This window comes from Aspergillus mulundensis (genome assembly GCF_003369625.1).
Source record: "Aspergillus mulundensis strain DSM 5745 chromosome Unknown scaffold_5, whole genome shotgun sequence".
In the NCBI taxonomy this organism is placed as follows: Eukaryota; Fungi; Ascomycota; class Eurotiomycetes; order Eurotiales; family Aspergillaceae; genus Aspergillus; species Aspergillus mulundensis.
The window spans coordinates 2,204,547-2,216,789 of NW_020797893.1; the positions used below are offsets into that span (position 1 = coordinate 2,204,547).

The 12,243-nt window shown below is 51.7% G+C and overlaps 3 protein-coding genes across 3 annotated transcripts; 1 reads left to right on the top strand and 2 right to left on the bottom strand.

Moving 5' to 3' along the window:
• Positions 1-30: 30 nt before the first annotated feature.
• DSM5745_05993 (uncharacterized protein) lies at positions 31-1,386 on the bottom strand (the record flags this gene model as incomplete). Its single annotated transcript, XM_026748009.1, has 1 exon — positions 31-1,386. The coding sequence occupies one exon, from the start codon at positions 1,384-1,386 to the stop codon at positions 31-33; it is 1,356 nt and encodes a 451-aa protein (XP_026603841.1).
• Positions 1,387-1,793: 407 nt separating this feature from the next.
• On the bottom strand, positions 1,794-3,292 carry DSM5745_05994 (uncharacterized protein; the record flags this gene model as incomplete). Its single annotated transcript, XM_026748010.1, has 4 exons — positions 1,794-2,087; positions 2,190-2,888; positions 2,938-2,966; positions 3,031-3,292. 4 exons carry the CDS (start codon positions 3,290-3,292, stop codon positions 1,794-1,796), a joined length of 1,284 nt encoding a protein of 427 aa, XP_026603842.1.
• Positions 3,293-3,761: 469 nt separating this feature from the next.
• GbpA lies at positions 3,762-9,394 on the top strand (the record flags this gene model as incomplete). Its single annotated transcript, XM_026748011.1, has 8 exons — positions 3,762-4,123; positions 4,202-5,156; positions 5,572-6,030; positions 6,060-6,315; positions 6,365-6,713; positions 6,776-7,236; positions 7,300-8,064; positions 8,112-9,394. 8 exons carry the CDS (start codon positions 3,762-3,764, stop codon positions 9,392-9,394), a joined length of 4,890 nt encoding a protein of 1,629 aa, XP_026603843.1.
• Between the last annotated feature and the right edge of the window lie 2,849 nt (positions 9,395-12,243).

Sequence of the window (12,243 nt, forward strand, 5' to 3'; positions counted from 1 at the left end):
AGCAGGATGTACTGCTTGACAGTGACTTCATTAATCCAACGCAATGTAAATCTCATCCCAATCAAAACAAACATCCCTCAAGCAGAACCAGTCTGCCTTTGCTGGGTCTTCGGCTTGCCGATAAAACTCAATCCCACCTTGCACGCCATGCTCATCCACCGTCCAAATGCCGTCCTCGACAAGCTTTCTCCACCGGTGCAACATGGTCGAAAGACGGGTAGAGTGCTGAATGAAGAAGGGGCACTCGCCATGCTGCCACAACTTGCTTCCGTACGTCGGCTGTCTGTGCTTGACGCGTTTTCCTTCGCTATCCGGATATGATTCGATGCTGTAAGGCAAGGCTAGCCTAACGGTATCTGCCCAGCCCTCATCGGGGGCTATCCATAGGCCTGCCTCTGCATCCAGGTGCCCCTCCGCTGGGAAAAGGATCAGAGCATTCGCGTCATCCGGTACCCACTTATAACGCATATCGAAATTTGGAGTGTCGTAGCGCATAGTTTGAGGATCCCGGTAGGGCAGATGGGGCGGTGCGTTTGGGTTATAGATTGTCAACCCTGGAGCGATGAACTTGAACGGCGGCTTAGACGCTGCTTGGAGGAATGCGCGCGGGAACCCTTTGATTTCTTCTGGAAGAAAGTCATCGGCTATTACTTGTGGGGGAGCTTGATGGTGACACTGCTCTGGAAGTCTGGCTGAGATGGCTTCGACGAGTGAGTTCCAAGCATCAAGAGATTGTCTCAGAATGAAGGGGTTCCAGGGAGCAACATCCCAGCGCTGGACGAGCGAGCCCGAGGGGTTACATTTCTCGGTCCCGGGAACAACAGCCTTGTACTTCTCAACTTCTATAATAAACAGCCAGTGGTCCAAGAACTCTTCCAGCATGTACCATGTTGTTCCCGGGCTTTCAGGGTCCGAGACATTGACGTCGTGTGCATCAAGTCGATAGCAGACTGATAGGTCCTGCAAGTCCATTACCACGCCAGCGCAGTCGTACTCGCCGAAAACGTTGTTTCTCATGAGAATGATACACTCGTCCTTCTCGGTGAAGGCAGAATACTGGTCGATTATTAGCATATCACCTGGTGTCGCTAAAACCTCGACATGGTGGAGCAGGGCGTCCGGAACCCGTGGACGACCCTCTTTATCAACAATGACGTTCGCTTGTTCGAGAAAGGTAACGAGAGGCGCTGGGAATAGATTTCGGCATTCTTGCAAGGCGGGGTCGTTCTTGAATCCTTCAAACCAACTGGTTATTATGCGATCGCCTTGTTCCTCCAATTTACTGCCCTTGAATCCGATCTGAATGATACGGTTGTACAATGTGGCACACAGTTCTGGGTTAAACTCCGAGGCGCGTTTGTCCTCGTTTTCATCGTGAGAGGACATGTTGGGATGGGTGTCTTGAAGAAGGAAGAGGTCTGTGAGAGACGAAGAACTCTGCTGGTATGGCCAAGTTCAAGCCAAGAGGCATGGCACCCCTCACATCGCATTCATCTTCCTGAAATACTGCGAGGGTTAGATAAGGGGAAAAGGTTCGAATCAATGCTGACTAGATTACTATGGCTCCTACTTGGTGAAAATTCGTCATTCATTGTTATTGGCCTTGCCCCGGCTGAAATCATTTCCGTCGTCTACTAAAAACGGAGGTCCAAAGTATGGTAAAGTTGTAGACATCTTGCATGAAGCATTGGTGAACTAGATAAATTCATTGACACGAGTAGAAAAGGAAGAGATGCTAACAGTAAGGTGCAACAAAACCTTCAAGATTGGAACAATGGTAGATGGAAAAGGCCTCAATATCCGCAACGGCCGCAGTAGCCACAGGAGCTCGCGGAGCAGGCCGTGAAATCCTTCTCAGAGCCCGAGTCACCACCAAAGTCCGAGTCTTGGTCCCGCTCCTTCCATCGCTCCTCCCATCCATCATCGCTTTCTTCATTTGAACTTTCTTCGTCCTTCCTGTCCTCTGAATTTGCTTCTCCCACCGTCAAGCGTGTCTTGATTGAATCCGAAATACAGCAATTGACCTCGCCTCCGACCTCTCTCAGTTCCAACTCACCGTTGCCGTCTGAGCCTTCGAACACAACTTCCTATCTGCCATCAGGCTGGCCATGGGCGAACGCAATCAGGAGTTCCAGAAGCGTCGAAAGTTGTCGCAGTTCCCCTTCATGATCTGCCTCCCACTGCCGTACCTCATCACGGACATCTTCGACGCGCACATCCTCAAACACACCGTACTTGTGGAAGCCGATGACAAAGTTCGGAATTTGAGCGAGCCATAGTCGGGGAAGCTCGCCGTTCAGAACCTCGGAGTATTGTTTCATCACGGTTCTGGTTTTCAGATCGAACATGGCCGACTGCGGGATCACAACTCCTCCGGTCTCAGTGGTAAGGGGCTTTCCCACTTCAGACCGGACTGAACTCACTGTGGTCTCTTCAAGCGGCGCGAGCAAATTATCAGGAGTAGTCGCCGCAAATTCTTGACGGGAATCGGGTGGCTGGTAGAGGTTCGGGAGATACCCATCGCCCTCGTAACGGACGAGGCAAGATAAGCCGGCGAACTTATACTGGAGGACTCTCTGATGCGACTCCGACCCTTTGACTTCAGAATTCCAGGTAGTGTTTGCCTCTGGAAAGGTATGCCCGTACCCACGAACGTCTGGGATGGCCTGCGTTGGCGAATTTTCACGTCGCACCAGGAAGACAGCCGAACCAATCGCTTCAACCACAATCCTGAACGCTTTGCCGGGCTCCGCGATGAATCGACGAAGGTTACCGAGAGTACTACCGCATGCTACAACATCGATCTTGTTGAAATCGTACGTAGAGTCCTGCTTGAGGATTGCCTCTAGTGCAGGCTGAAAGACATGGTCGGCATATCGTGCTGCGTTCTGGTCGCGGAAAATACGTGCCGCTATCCTGGGGTAACTTGCCGGTTACTGCAGCCGGAGTCCAGGCTGGAGGAGAGCCTGCGGCGTGTCATCGTAAGCATGATGTCGCTGGGTTGATGTCATTTCAGGGAGTTGCGCTTACCTGGAACAAGGATTGTTGGGCTCTTCCGGTTAAGCCAGTTGTAAGACCCTACCAACTTGGCTTCGGTAATCTTCGCCGCTTTCTGGACGCATGATGAGGTTGAGGACGGGTTCAGTTCGCTTCTGCGAATTGTCGCCAATAGTTGTCCCACGGCTGGCGCAGGCGGCTCTGTCACGACTGAGATGGTTGAACCCCTTGGACGATCCCAGCCCCCTCTGCCTCTGCCCCATCCGCGGGTCGAGTCATGTCTGCGTCCTGTCATGATAGTTGCGAATGATGTTGGGGATTGTCGGAATAATAGGTAGCGATGTCTGCTTGAGAGGTCGATAAGTTGAGGTTGGTAGCGGATATGAAATGTGGCTAGGGAAAGGGAAAGCAAGGGGCAGGTTTTCATTGCTGGATTAACACTTCCTTCTGCCTAAATGGACCCCTTCATGATTCTGCCTTGAATCTCCTCTCCATTGGGCACTGGGTGTTTGCCGCTTTGCGGCGCAGTGACTGATTGGAAACCGTCGCAAGCACGCTCACAGCCTTGTCCTGCAACCGCTGAGGAGGAATCAGCCTTCAACAGTGCCGCCTGCGCTGGAAGCGATATTTATACAAGGACCGCCAGGTATATCAATCCTCTCTTGCTCTTTTAGGGTCCGCCGACTAACCGCTCGTCAGGGAGGAGAAAGCCCTTCGTTGGCGCTCTTATAGCGAAGGCACTGTACAATAACAGCAAAGAGACAATGCTTGTGATGTGCTATACGAATCATGCCCTGGACCAATTTCTCGAAGATCTGATGGATATCGGGATCGACTCGTCGGCCATTGTTCGATTGGGTTCCAAGTCGTCTCCGCGAACTGAGGAGCTTAAGCTTTCCGCCCAACAAACCAACTACTTCTGGAGCCAAACTAGATGGAGCATCATCAATGAGCTAAAGGAAAAGGCTAGGGATATCGGTAAAGAGCTAGCCGTGGCATTCAATGTATACTCCACCTTCAAGTTGAATTACGGCACTATCCAAGAATTTCTCGAATTCGAAGAGCCGGAGTTCTTTGAAGTATTTATACCCTTACATGACCCTGATGGAATGACTCTCGTCGGTGAGTGAGGAAAAGCATGAACTGGCCATTATCTATACGATCGTTGGACTCAGGGAAAACACCATTCCCTACCTTCCCCCAGTCATCTTGGCAATGAAGCTCGCCAGGTTTGGGAGATGGACAAATCACTTCGGCAAGAGAAGATAACCTCTTGGAAGGAAAAGCTTCTGGAGGAACAAGTCATCAATGTGCAAGGTCTGATGGCCAGGCTGGACGAATGTCAGCAGAGACTCAATGAAATGTGGAGGGAGAGAACCTCCGATGTCCTGCACTCCAAACGGGTAATCGGATGCACGACGACGGCTGCCGCAATGAACGCTAGCGATCTCAGCGCAGTCTCGCCAGGTATTGTGCTACTGGAAGAAGCGGGTGAGACCTTGGAGTCGCATGTTCTTACAGCACTCGGTCCCCATACCAAGCAACTGATTATGATTGGCGATCATCAACAACTACGCCCAAAGATCAATAATTACGCTTTGTCTGTGGAGAAGGGTTCAGGGTATGACCTGAACCAATCCCTCTTCGAACGACTCGTACAGTCGGGATTCCCCCACTCCACTTTGGCGAAACAACACCGCATGGTCCCTGAGATCTCGGCGCTGGTGCGAAGACTCACGTACCCAGACCTACTGGACGGTGACGGAACGAAGTATCGCACAGCGCCCAGAGGGCTAGAGAATCGAGTCAGTTTCATCGATCATCCCCATCCAGAGGGATCTCTCCAAGGGGTTCCAGACCGGAATGACAATGGCAGCAAGGGTAGCAAGCAAAACCCATTCGGAGTGAAGCTGGTGCTGAAGATTGTGAGGTATCTGGGTCAGCAAGGTTACGGAACAGACAAGCTTGTTGTCCTTACTCCGTACTTTGGGCAGCTAAATCTGCTCCGTCAGGAATTGAGCAAGGAAACAGACCCGGTTCTGAACGATTTAGACTCGTACGACCTGGTCCGCGCTGGCTTAATGTCACAAGCAAGTGCGCAACATGTCAAACGGCCTATCAAATTGTCTACCATTGCTAAGCTATCAGTGCGTCTTTATGTAAGCCGCAGTGGCTGACTGGAGATAGATAACTATCAAGGTGAAGAGAGCGACATGGTGATTGCCACCCTCACCAGAAGCAACATGGACGGGGATATCGGGTTTCATGTCAGCACCGCAACGGTTGAACGTTCTACTGTTCCGTGCTCGAGACATCCTGATTATGATCGGAAACTCTAAGACCTTCATCAATAGCCGAAAAGGCAAGGAAGTGTGGGAGCCATTCATTGATCAGCTTCAAACCAGCGGGTATTTGTATGATGGGCTTCCGGTCAAATGCGAGCAGCATCCTCAGCGAAACGCGATACTTCAAACGCCCAATGATTTCGATGAAAAATGCCCAGACGGAGGCTGCGATGAACCATGGTACGTTGCTCTTACTCTACCCACCCAGATATAGACTAATTAATGACAGTGGAACGAAGTTAAATTGTGGACTCCACGATTGTCCTCACAGGTGTCATCAACTATCGATCATTCCAAGATGCAGTGTCGCAACATTGTGGAGTGGACATGTACTCGCGATCACAGATTAAAGATCCCATGCTTTCAGCAGAAAGGATCGTGCTACCGCTGTACCGAAGAGGATAGGGAGCGCAAGCGCCGACGACAGCGAGACCTGGAACTTGACGTAAAGAGTGAGGAGAAACGCAGGGAGTACGCTCGCCAGTTAGCTCGGATACAAGATGAGATTGCGCATGAGAGGCGACTCCAGAAAGAGGACCGCGATGAAAAAGAAAGACAGCACACTCTACGTCAGCATCGCGATGACCTTGAAGGCATGAAAAACCGTGCCCTTGAGCGCTTTCGCGTTTCTCAGGAGGCCGACAAGCTTACGGACCATGGCCCCAGTTCCAAGGAGCAGCTCTCAAAGGTCAGAGCACTCAGCCAACAGCAGTGCAGTTTGATCAATCAAAACGCACAAATAGTCCAGACATTGTGACACCCCTATCATCCACGGAGCAAGACTGGCAGTACCAGAAGGACTATGAAGGGGCTCAAAGCGAGGAACATGACAAGCTAATGGGCATGATCGGCTTGGAGAGCATCAAGGCCAAGTTCCTTACCATCAAGGCCCAGGTTGACGCTGCATTAAGACAGAACGTCGACTTCAAAGGCGAACGGTTTGGCTCGGTCCTATTGGGCAACCCAGGAACAGGTAAGTCTTGAGGTTGGCTCGGCTATCGACTTGCTAATGAGAATACTAGGCAAAACGACAGTTGCACGCCTCTACGCAAAGTTCCTCACTGCTATGGGCATTATCCCTGGTACCTATATCATAGAGACTACTGGATCTAGACTGTCCAACGGTGGCGTGTCCGGCTGCGAGAAACAGCTCAATGAGATACTCAACAAGGGCGGCGGAGTGCTCTTCATTGATGAAGCCTATCAGCTAGCGCAATCAAGCGGCCAGGGCTCACAAGTCCTCGACTTCCTGTTAGCGGAGATTGAGAACCTTACCGGGAAGGTGGTTGTTGTACTTGCAGGATATCGCAGACAGATGGAGAAGTTCTTTGCTCATAACCCGGCCTACCTAGCCGATTTCCGCATGAATTCGTATTCGAAGATTATGATGAGCGAGAACGCATTTTGGAATACCAAATCAACAAGAAGTTCAGCGGACGCATGAAGATTGAAGGCGGAATGGGAGGATTGTTTTGTCGTATCGTTGCTCGGCGAATTAGCAGACAACGAGGACACGAAGGCTTTGGCAACGCCAGGACCGTCGAAAATGTCTTCGCTCGTATTCTTGCGTATGAGCGGCGAAAGAAGATCCCCTCGGACGATCTATTGCTCACCAAGGAGGACCTCATCGGACCAGAGCCAAGCAACGCGCTCAAAAACTGTTCTGCTTGGAAAACGCTCCAGCAGATGATCGGTCTTGCATCCGTCAAAAACACTGTCCGTGCTCTTTTGGACAGTATCCAGAGCAACTACGAACGGGAGCTCAATGAGAAGCCTTTGGTGGAGTTTACCCTGAACAGGGTGTTCCTGGGATCTCCTGGCACTGGCAAGACGACAGTGGCAAAGCTCTATGGGCAAATCCTTGTCGATATTGGCTACTTGTCAAATGGTGAAGGTGAGCATTAATTTGTCTGAGGGTGCACGTCAGGATAGGGAAACTAACCCTGGTAACCCTTAGGTATCGTCAAGAACCCGGCAGACTTCATCGGAAGTGTCATAGGGGGCTCCGAGCAGAATACAAAGGGTATTCTGGCTTCTACTCTGGGTAAGGTCCTTGTCATCGATGAAGCTTACGGTCTTTTCGGAGGTGGTACTCGCGATCCGGCCGGTTCGCATACAAACCAATTCAAAACGGCAGTGGTCGACACAATAGTGGCCGAAGTCCAAGGCGTTCCCGGAGATGACCGTTGTGTCCTGCTGCTCGGATACGAAGAGCAAATGATGGAGATGTTCCAGAATGTGAATCCTGGACTGTCGAGACGTTTTTCTCCCGACAACGCATTCGTCTTTGAGGACTTCTCCGATGCTGAGATGAGGCAGATCCTTGACCTAAAGATGAAGCAGCAGGATTTCGTCACATCAGACAAGGGGCTGAAGGTTTCGATGGAGATTCTGGCTCGCGCTCGCAACCGCCCAAACTATGGAAACGCAGGCGAGATCGATATCATGCTGAACGGTGCAAAGGTTCGGCAGCAACAGCGGCGTACCTCTAAGAAGGGTAACCTTGCTCTGAATTACTTGGAGCCGCAAGATCTGGATCCTGAGTACGATCGGGGTGAGCGGGCCGAGACGAATATTCCAATGCTCTTCCAGGACATTGTTGGATGCGAATCAATCATCAGCAAGCTGGAGGGCTATCGCCAATCAGTCAAGAATATGCGCGAGTTGGACATGGATCCTAAAGAACATGTTCCATTCAACTTTCTTTTCCGCGGTCCACCAGGTAAGTCACCATAAAGACCTAGAAGACGCAATGATTAACCACCCCAGGAACTGGTAAAACAAGCACGGCCAGGAAGATGGGCAAGGTGTATTACGACATGGGCCTGCTATCATCTGCCGAAGTCATCGAAAGCTCGGCAACGGATTTGGTAGGGCAATATATCGGCCACACTGGTCCCAAAACACAAGAACTGCTGGAAAAGTCGCTGGGCAAGATCCTACTTATCGATGAAGCCTACCGACTCGCAGAAGGACCGTTTGCGAAGGAAGCGATGGATGAGATCGTGGACTGCATCACTAAGCCCAAGTTCTTCCAGAAGCTCATTATCATCCTAGCCGGTTACGACCAAGATATCAATCGCCTTATGACCATCAATCCCGGACTCACCAGTCGCTTCCCCGAGGAGCTTGAGTTTAACGGCCTCGCTCCAACCGACTGCCTCCAGCTCCTCACCAACTTGCTTAAGAAGCGGAAACTGGATCTCTTGCCCAAAGTCAGCAATTTCGACCTAGACGCATTGGAGTCTCCAAAGCCAGAATTTACCAAGAAGTTACTGAATAGATTTCACGCACTCATCCATACCGCTAACTGGGCCAATGCACGCGACGTGCAAACGCTGGCAAAGGCAATTTTCAGAGACGCTATCCGGAACATGCGCAATGACAAGAATGTCTGTGTCGGCGAGAATCTGCTTTTAAGCCACATCGATCATATGATATCTGAGCGCAATAGTCGCGAGGCACAACAGTCCAGGCCGAGAAATAATCCCATTGACCTTCTACGAGCGCAGTCTTCCGATAGGAGGCCGGCACCGCCAGTGCTTACTACGACATCTAACACGACGGCCTTCCAGGACGATGAGAATGAATGTGAAGAGCCCGCCCCTCCTGTCTTAGGAACTGCGCCAGACCATGTCCACAGAGACGACGGAGTGTCGGATGATGTATGGCACCAACTGCAGCAAGACAAGCAAGCTGCAAACACAACCGAGAAGGAATACCAACAGCTCCTCGACGAAGAACGTACCGCTGAAAAGGCACTCGAGGAACTCTCCCAGCCTCCCGCAGACGGTTCTTCCAAGCCCGACGACGAGGCCAAAAAACAACATGAACAACGCCGCCTCGAAGAACTGAGAAGGCGCGCCGAGCTGGAAAGACTACGTCGGCAGCGCGAGGCAGAAGAAAAGGCTAGACGCAAGGAGCAGCAGGTTCAGCAGAAGCTGCGACATATGGGACGTTGCGTTGCTGGGTTTCAGTGGATTAAGCAGGCGACTGGGTATCGGTGCGCTGGGGGGTCGCATTTTGTTTCGAATGAGGCGTTGGGGATTTAGATTGTATCATATCGTAAACCTTTCGTGTTTAAGTGTTTGTTCATGTAGTCTTGACTATATATACATGGACTTCTTGGTTTAGTTTGGTATAGACCTAATGTCCTCCTCTGTCTACCTGGCAGTTCATGCTCTTCTACCCGCCTCCGAAATATATAGTGGGAGCACTTGAGTGAAGATCCAATAGTCCTAATAATGGCGCTCAAAGAAGTATTTATTAATTTCCCCTTGGGAGTAGATATTAGCATGGAGGCAAACAGCGATAAGGTTCTACTTGACGATTCTTTTACGCGCTGCTTCGCGGCGCCCCTGACTATCTACCCGCCTCCAACTGCCTCGCAAAAAGGAGCTTGAACAGTCCTAGTCCTATGATATGATTCTTAATGCGCCTTTGGGCAAACTCTCATCTATATCAGATGCTGTATCATAGTCGTATAGTAGAATGGATGTTCCGGCTGGTTGCTTGCTGCATCGCAAGGACCTAGATATGTACAAGTACCCGGGCAGCGGAATCACCAACGCTCAACTAGTACTGGACACAGTTTCACGCCTTTTGTCATTGTATGAAGAACATGATCTGATGCTCTGGCCAGAAGTACTTCTTAAGAGAGGGGCGAGAAGCAGAGCAGTTGCAGGCTTTCCTAATCAAATGCTTGCTTCTTTGGCCGTGGGTTGTTCCGGTTCGCATCAAGCCCGAGAATGGAGATGGAGATGGAGACTAGACTGCAGTCAGGTATCCACTGCGGTACTCCGCGAAACAGGATCAGAATTAGATAAGAACAGGGGAAGGTGCTCTAATACTGTAGATCCATTCAAGCTGTACTTTGAATGCGCAAGCTCCGTATGGAAATACGTAGGCTACTCTGTACGCAGGACGTAGCCCTGGGATGGGCTGACGAAGCTCCAGCTCTGCAGGTACGTGTCAGACTCATACGGTAGTAGCTTTGGGGTTATGCCAGGCAGCCCTGAATCGGAAATCCTCTTCACCGGCGCAAGTCCTCCAAGGTAAACTCCGATAATCGCTCTATCCTGCAGGCTGCATGTTACACACGACATACGATATATGTAGACGATCCGATCCGCGACTCCATTGCCGTACTACAACTCCGACAGTGTAACCCGACCACGTCCATATGGAGTGCTGGTTCTCCGTGGCTCATGCAGCGTCAGCCTTTGTCCCTCGTCGATCAGGTCGATCAGGCCGATGTGCACCTCCGTCAGTATGCAGAACGGCTAGCAGCATAGGTGGAGATGGTGGTACCATATCAGATGAAACAGGTCGGATGCACTGCGCTACATCTGGGGGTATGATATGATAGATAAGATGCGCTAGCGTACTCCGTACGCCGGGCCGGCGAGCTTGACTGCATTAGTACCCGTCTGATCATCCAACTCAGGAGACACAGCCACTCCTCGTGGTGAATTGGAGGTGAGGGTGGGACAGGGGTGTCACTGGTACAAGAAGTTGATAATGCGCGTAGATCTGGTGGTTGCGGTTAACTGCAGGCTGGGAATGAGGCGCTCCAGAGGTTGAAGTGGGCAGTTTGGTAGACGGGGATCAGCTTGAGTACTTGCAAGCTTGCAGCTAGCTGGGCCAACGGTCTTGGGTAGATCCCGGTCCATATTAGGATGGAGTATACCTTTGCAGTCCGATGGACCTTGGGACCCATGGAGAGGATGCAGGCTGCAGAAGTCCTTGATGACGCCCGCCCGGGCCAGGTCGGATATCCCGTGCGGAAGAGTGCGGATCGTAAAAGGTACAATGGCCGGCTCCACAGGAAGGCGGCTTGACAAGTTAGAGTAGATTGGCGAGCTTGGAGCCGTCATACTCATGCCATTGCGCGCTGTTGATTGAGCTTCCTTCCCGTCGGGGTTGATGTTGCCGGGCCGGACGCGATTACAAATGATGGCGGCCCAGGCCCTGGAGGCTGCCGCGAGGACGAGCAACTTGGATTGCTTCTGGATGGACTGTTGTGTCGGTGTCCACATGGAGTCATGAAATCTACAAGGTCGGCTCTGACTGGTCCGTCTCATGCGAGTCACTCAACGCTGCGCGCTAAATCTGCACCTTGAGGAATCAGGTAAGGATACCCCTTCCGAGGTTCGCCAATCGCGATGCATTTGGGGGTGTCGTGGGGTGGTTGACATTCCGTTGGGATGGCACAAATGCGTGTCTCAAGCCAGCATTCTTGTGGTCGTTGACAGCGGCAAAGCGTTTCGCTGGTGGTCAAAGGGGCGAACCATTTTATCTGACACTCGAGATGGATTCCGTCGCTCAGATCGATAAGACGTCTTGTATAGATTAACTCTGCTTCGTCGATTGGGCCGTTCGGAGTATACTGTGGAGCGGTTGGCTCCCATCAGTCCACTTGGTCTCTGCAGCGGGATCGACGGACGATGGCGACTCTGCAGTGCACTGTCGCAATAGTGCAGTGGTTGCCGGAGTTTCCCCGCCAGGGCCCCAGTGGCATTACTGGAGAGCATGGCATACTTCATATTCTGGTCCCAGAGGCCTCGGGGGAAAGTCCGAGGATATCATCTGCAGGACACTGGCTCCAGGCTAGACGTCATAGCGTGGGATGCCGCAGTTCGATCAGCCACGCTTGTCGATGGCAACGGGGATCAACGCTGTTGCGGCAGCCTTGGACCTGAGCTTGACTGGAATTTTTACTGTCGCGGCCAGTCGGAGGAAAAGTCCGGGGTAAGCGACGGTCGCGATGCACAGTGGGCACATGAGTTGGCGGAGGACTCAGTTCCGGGTGTGAACTGTGAACAGCAATCAAGCCCGGCTAATGCACCGTGGCTTGGGCTCGTTTCCAGAACCTCGAGCGCAGCCAGGGACGCTCGAATGA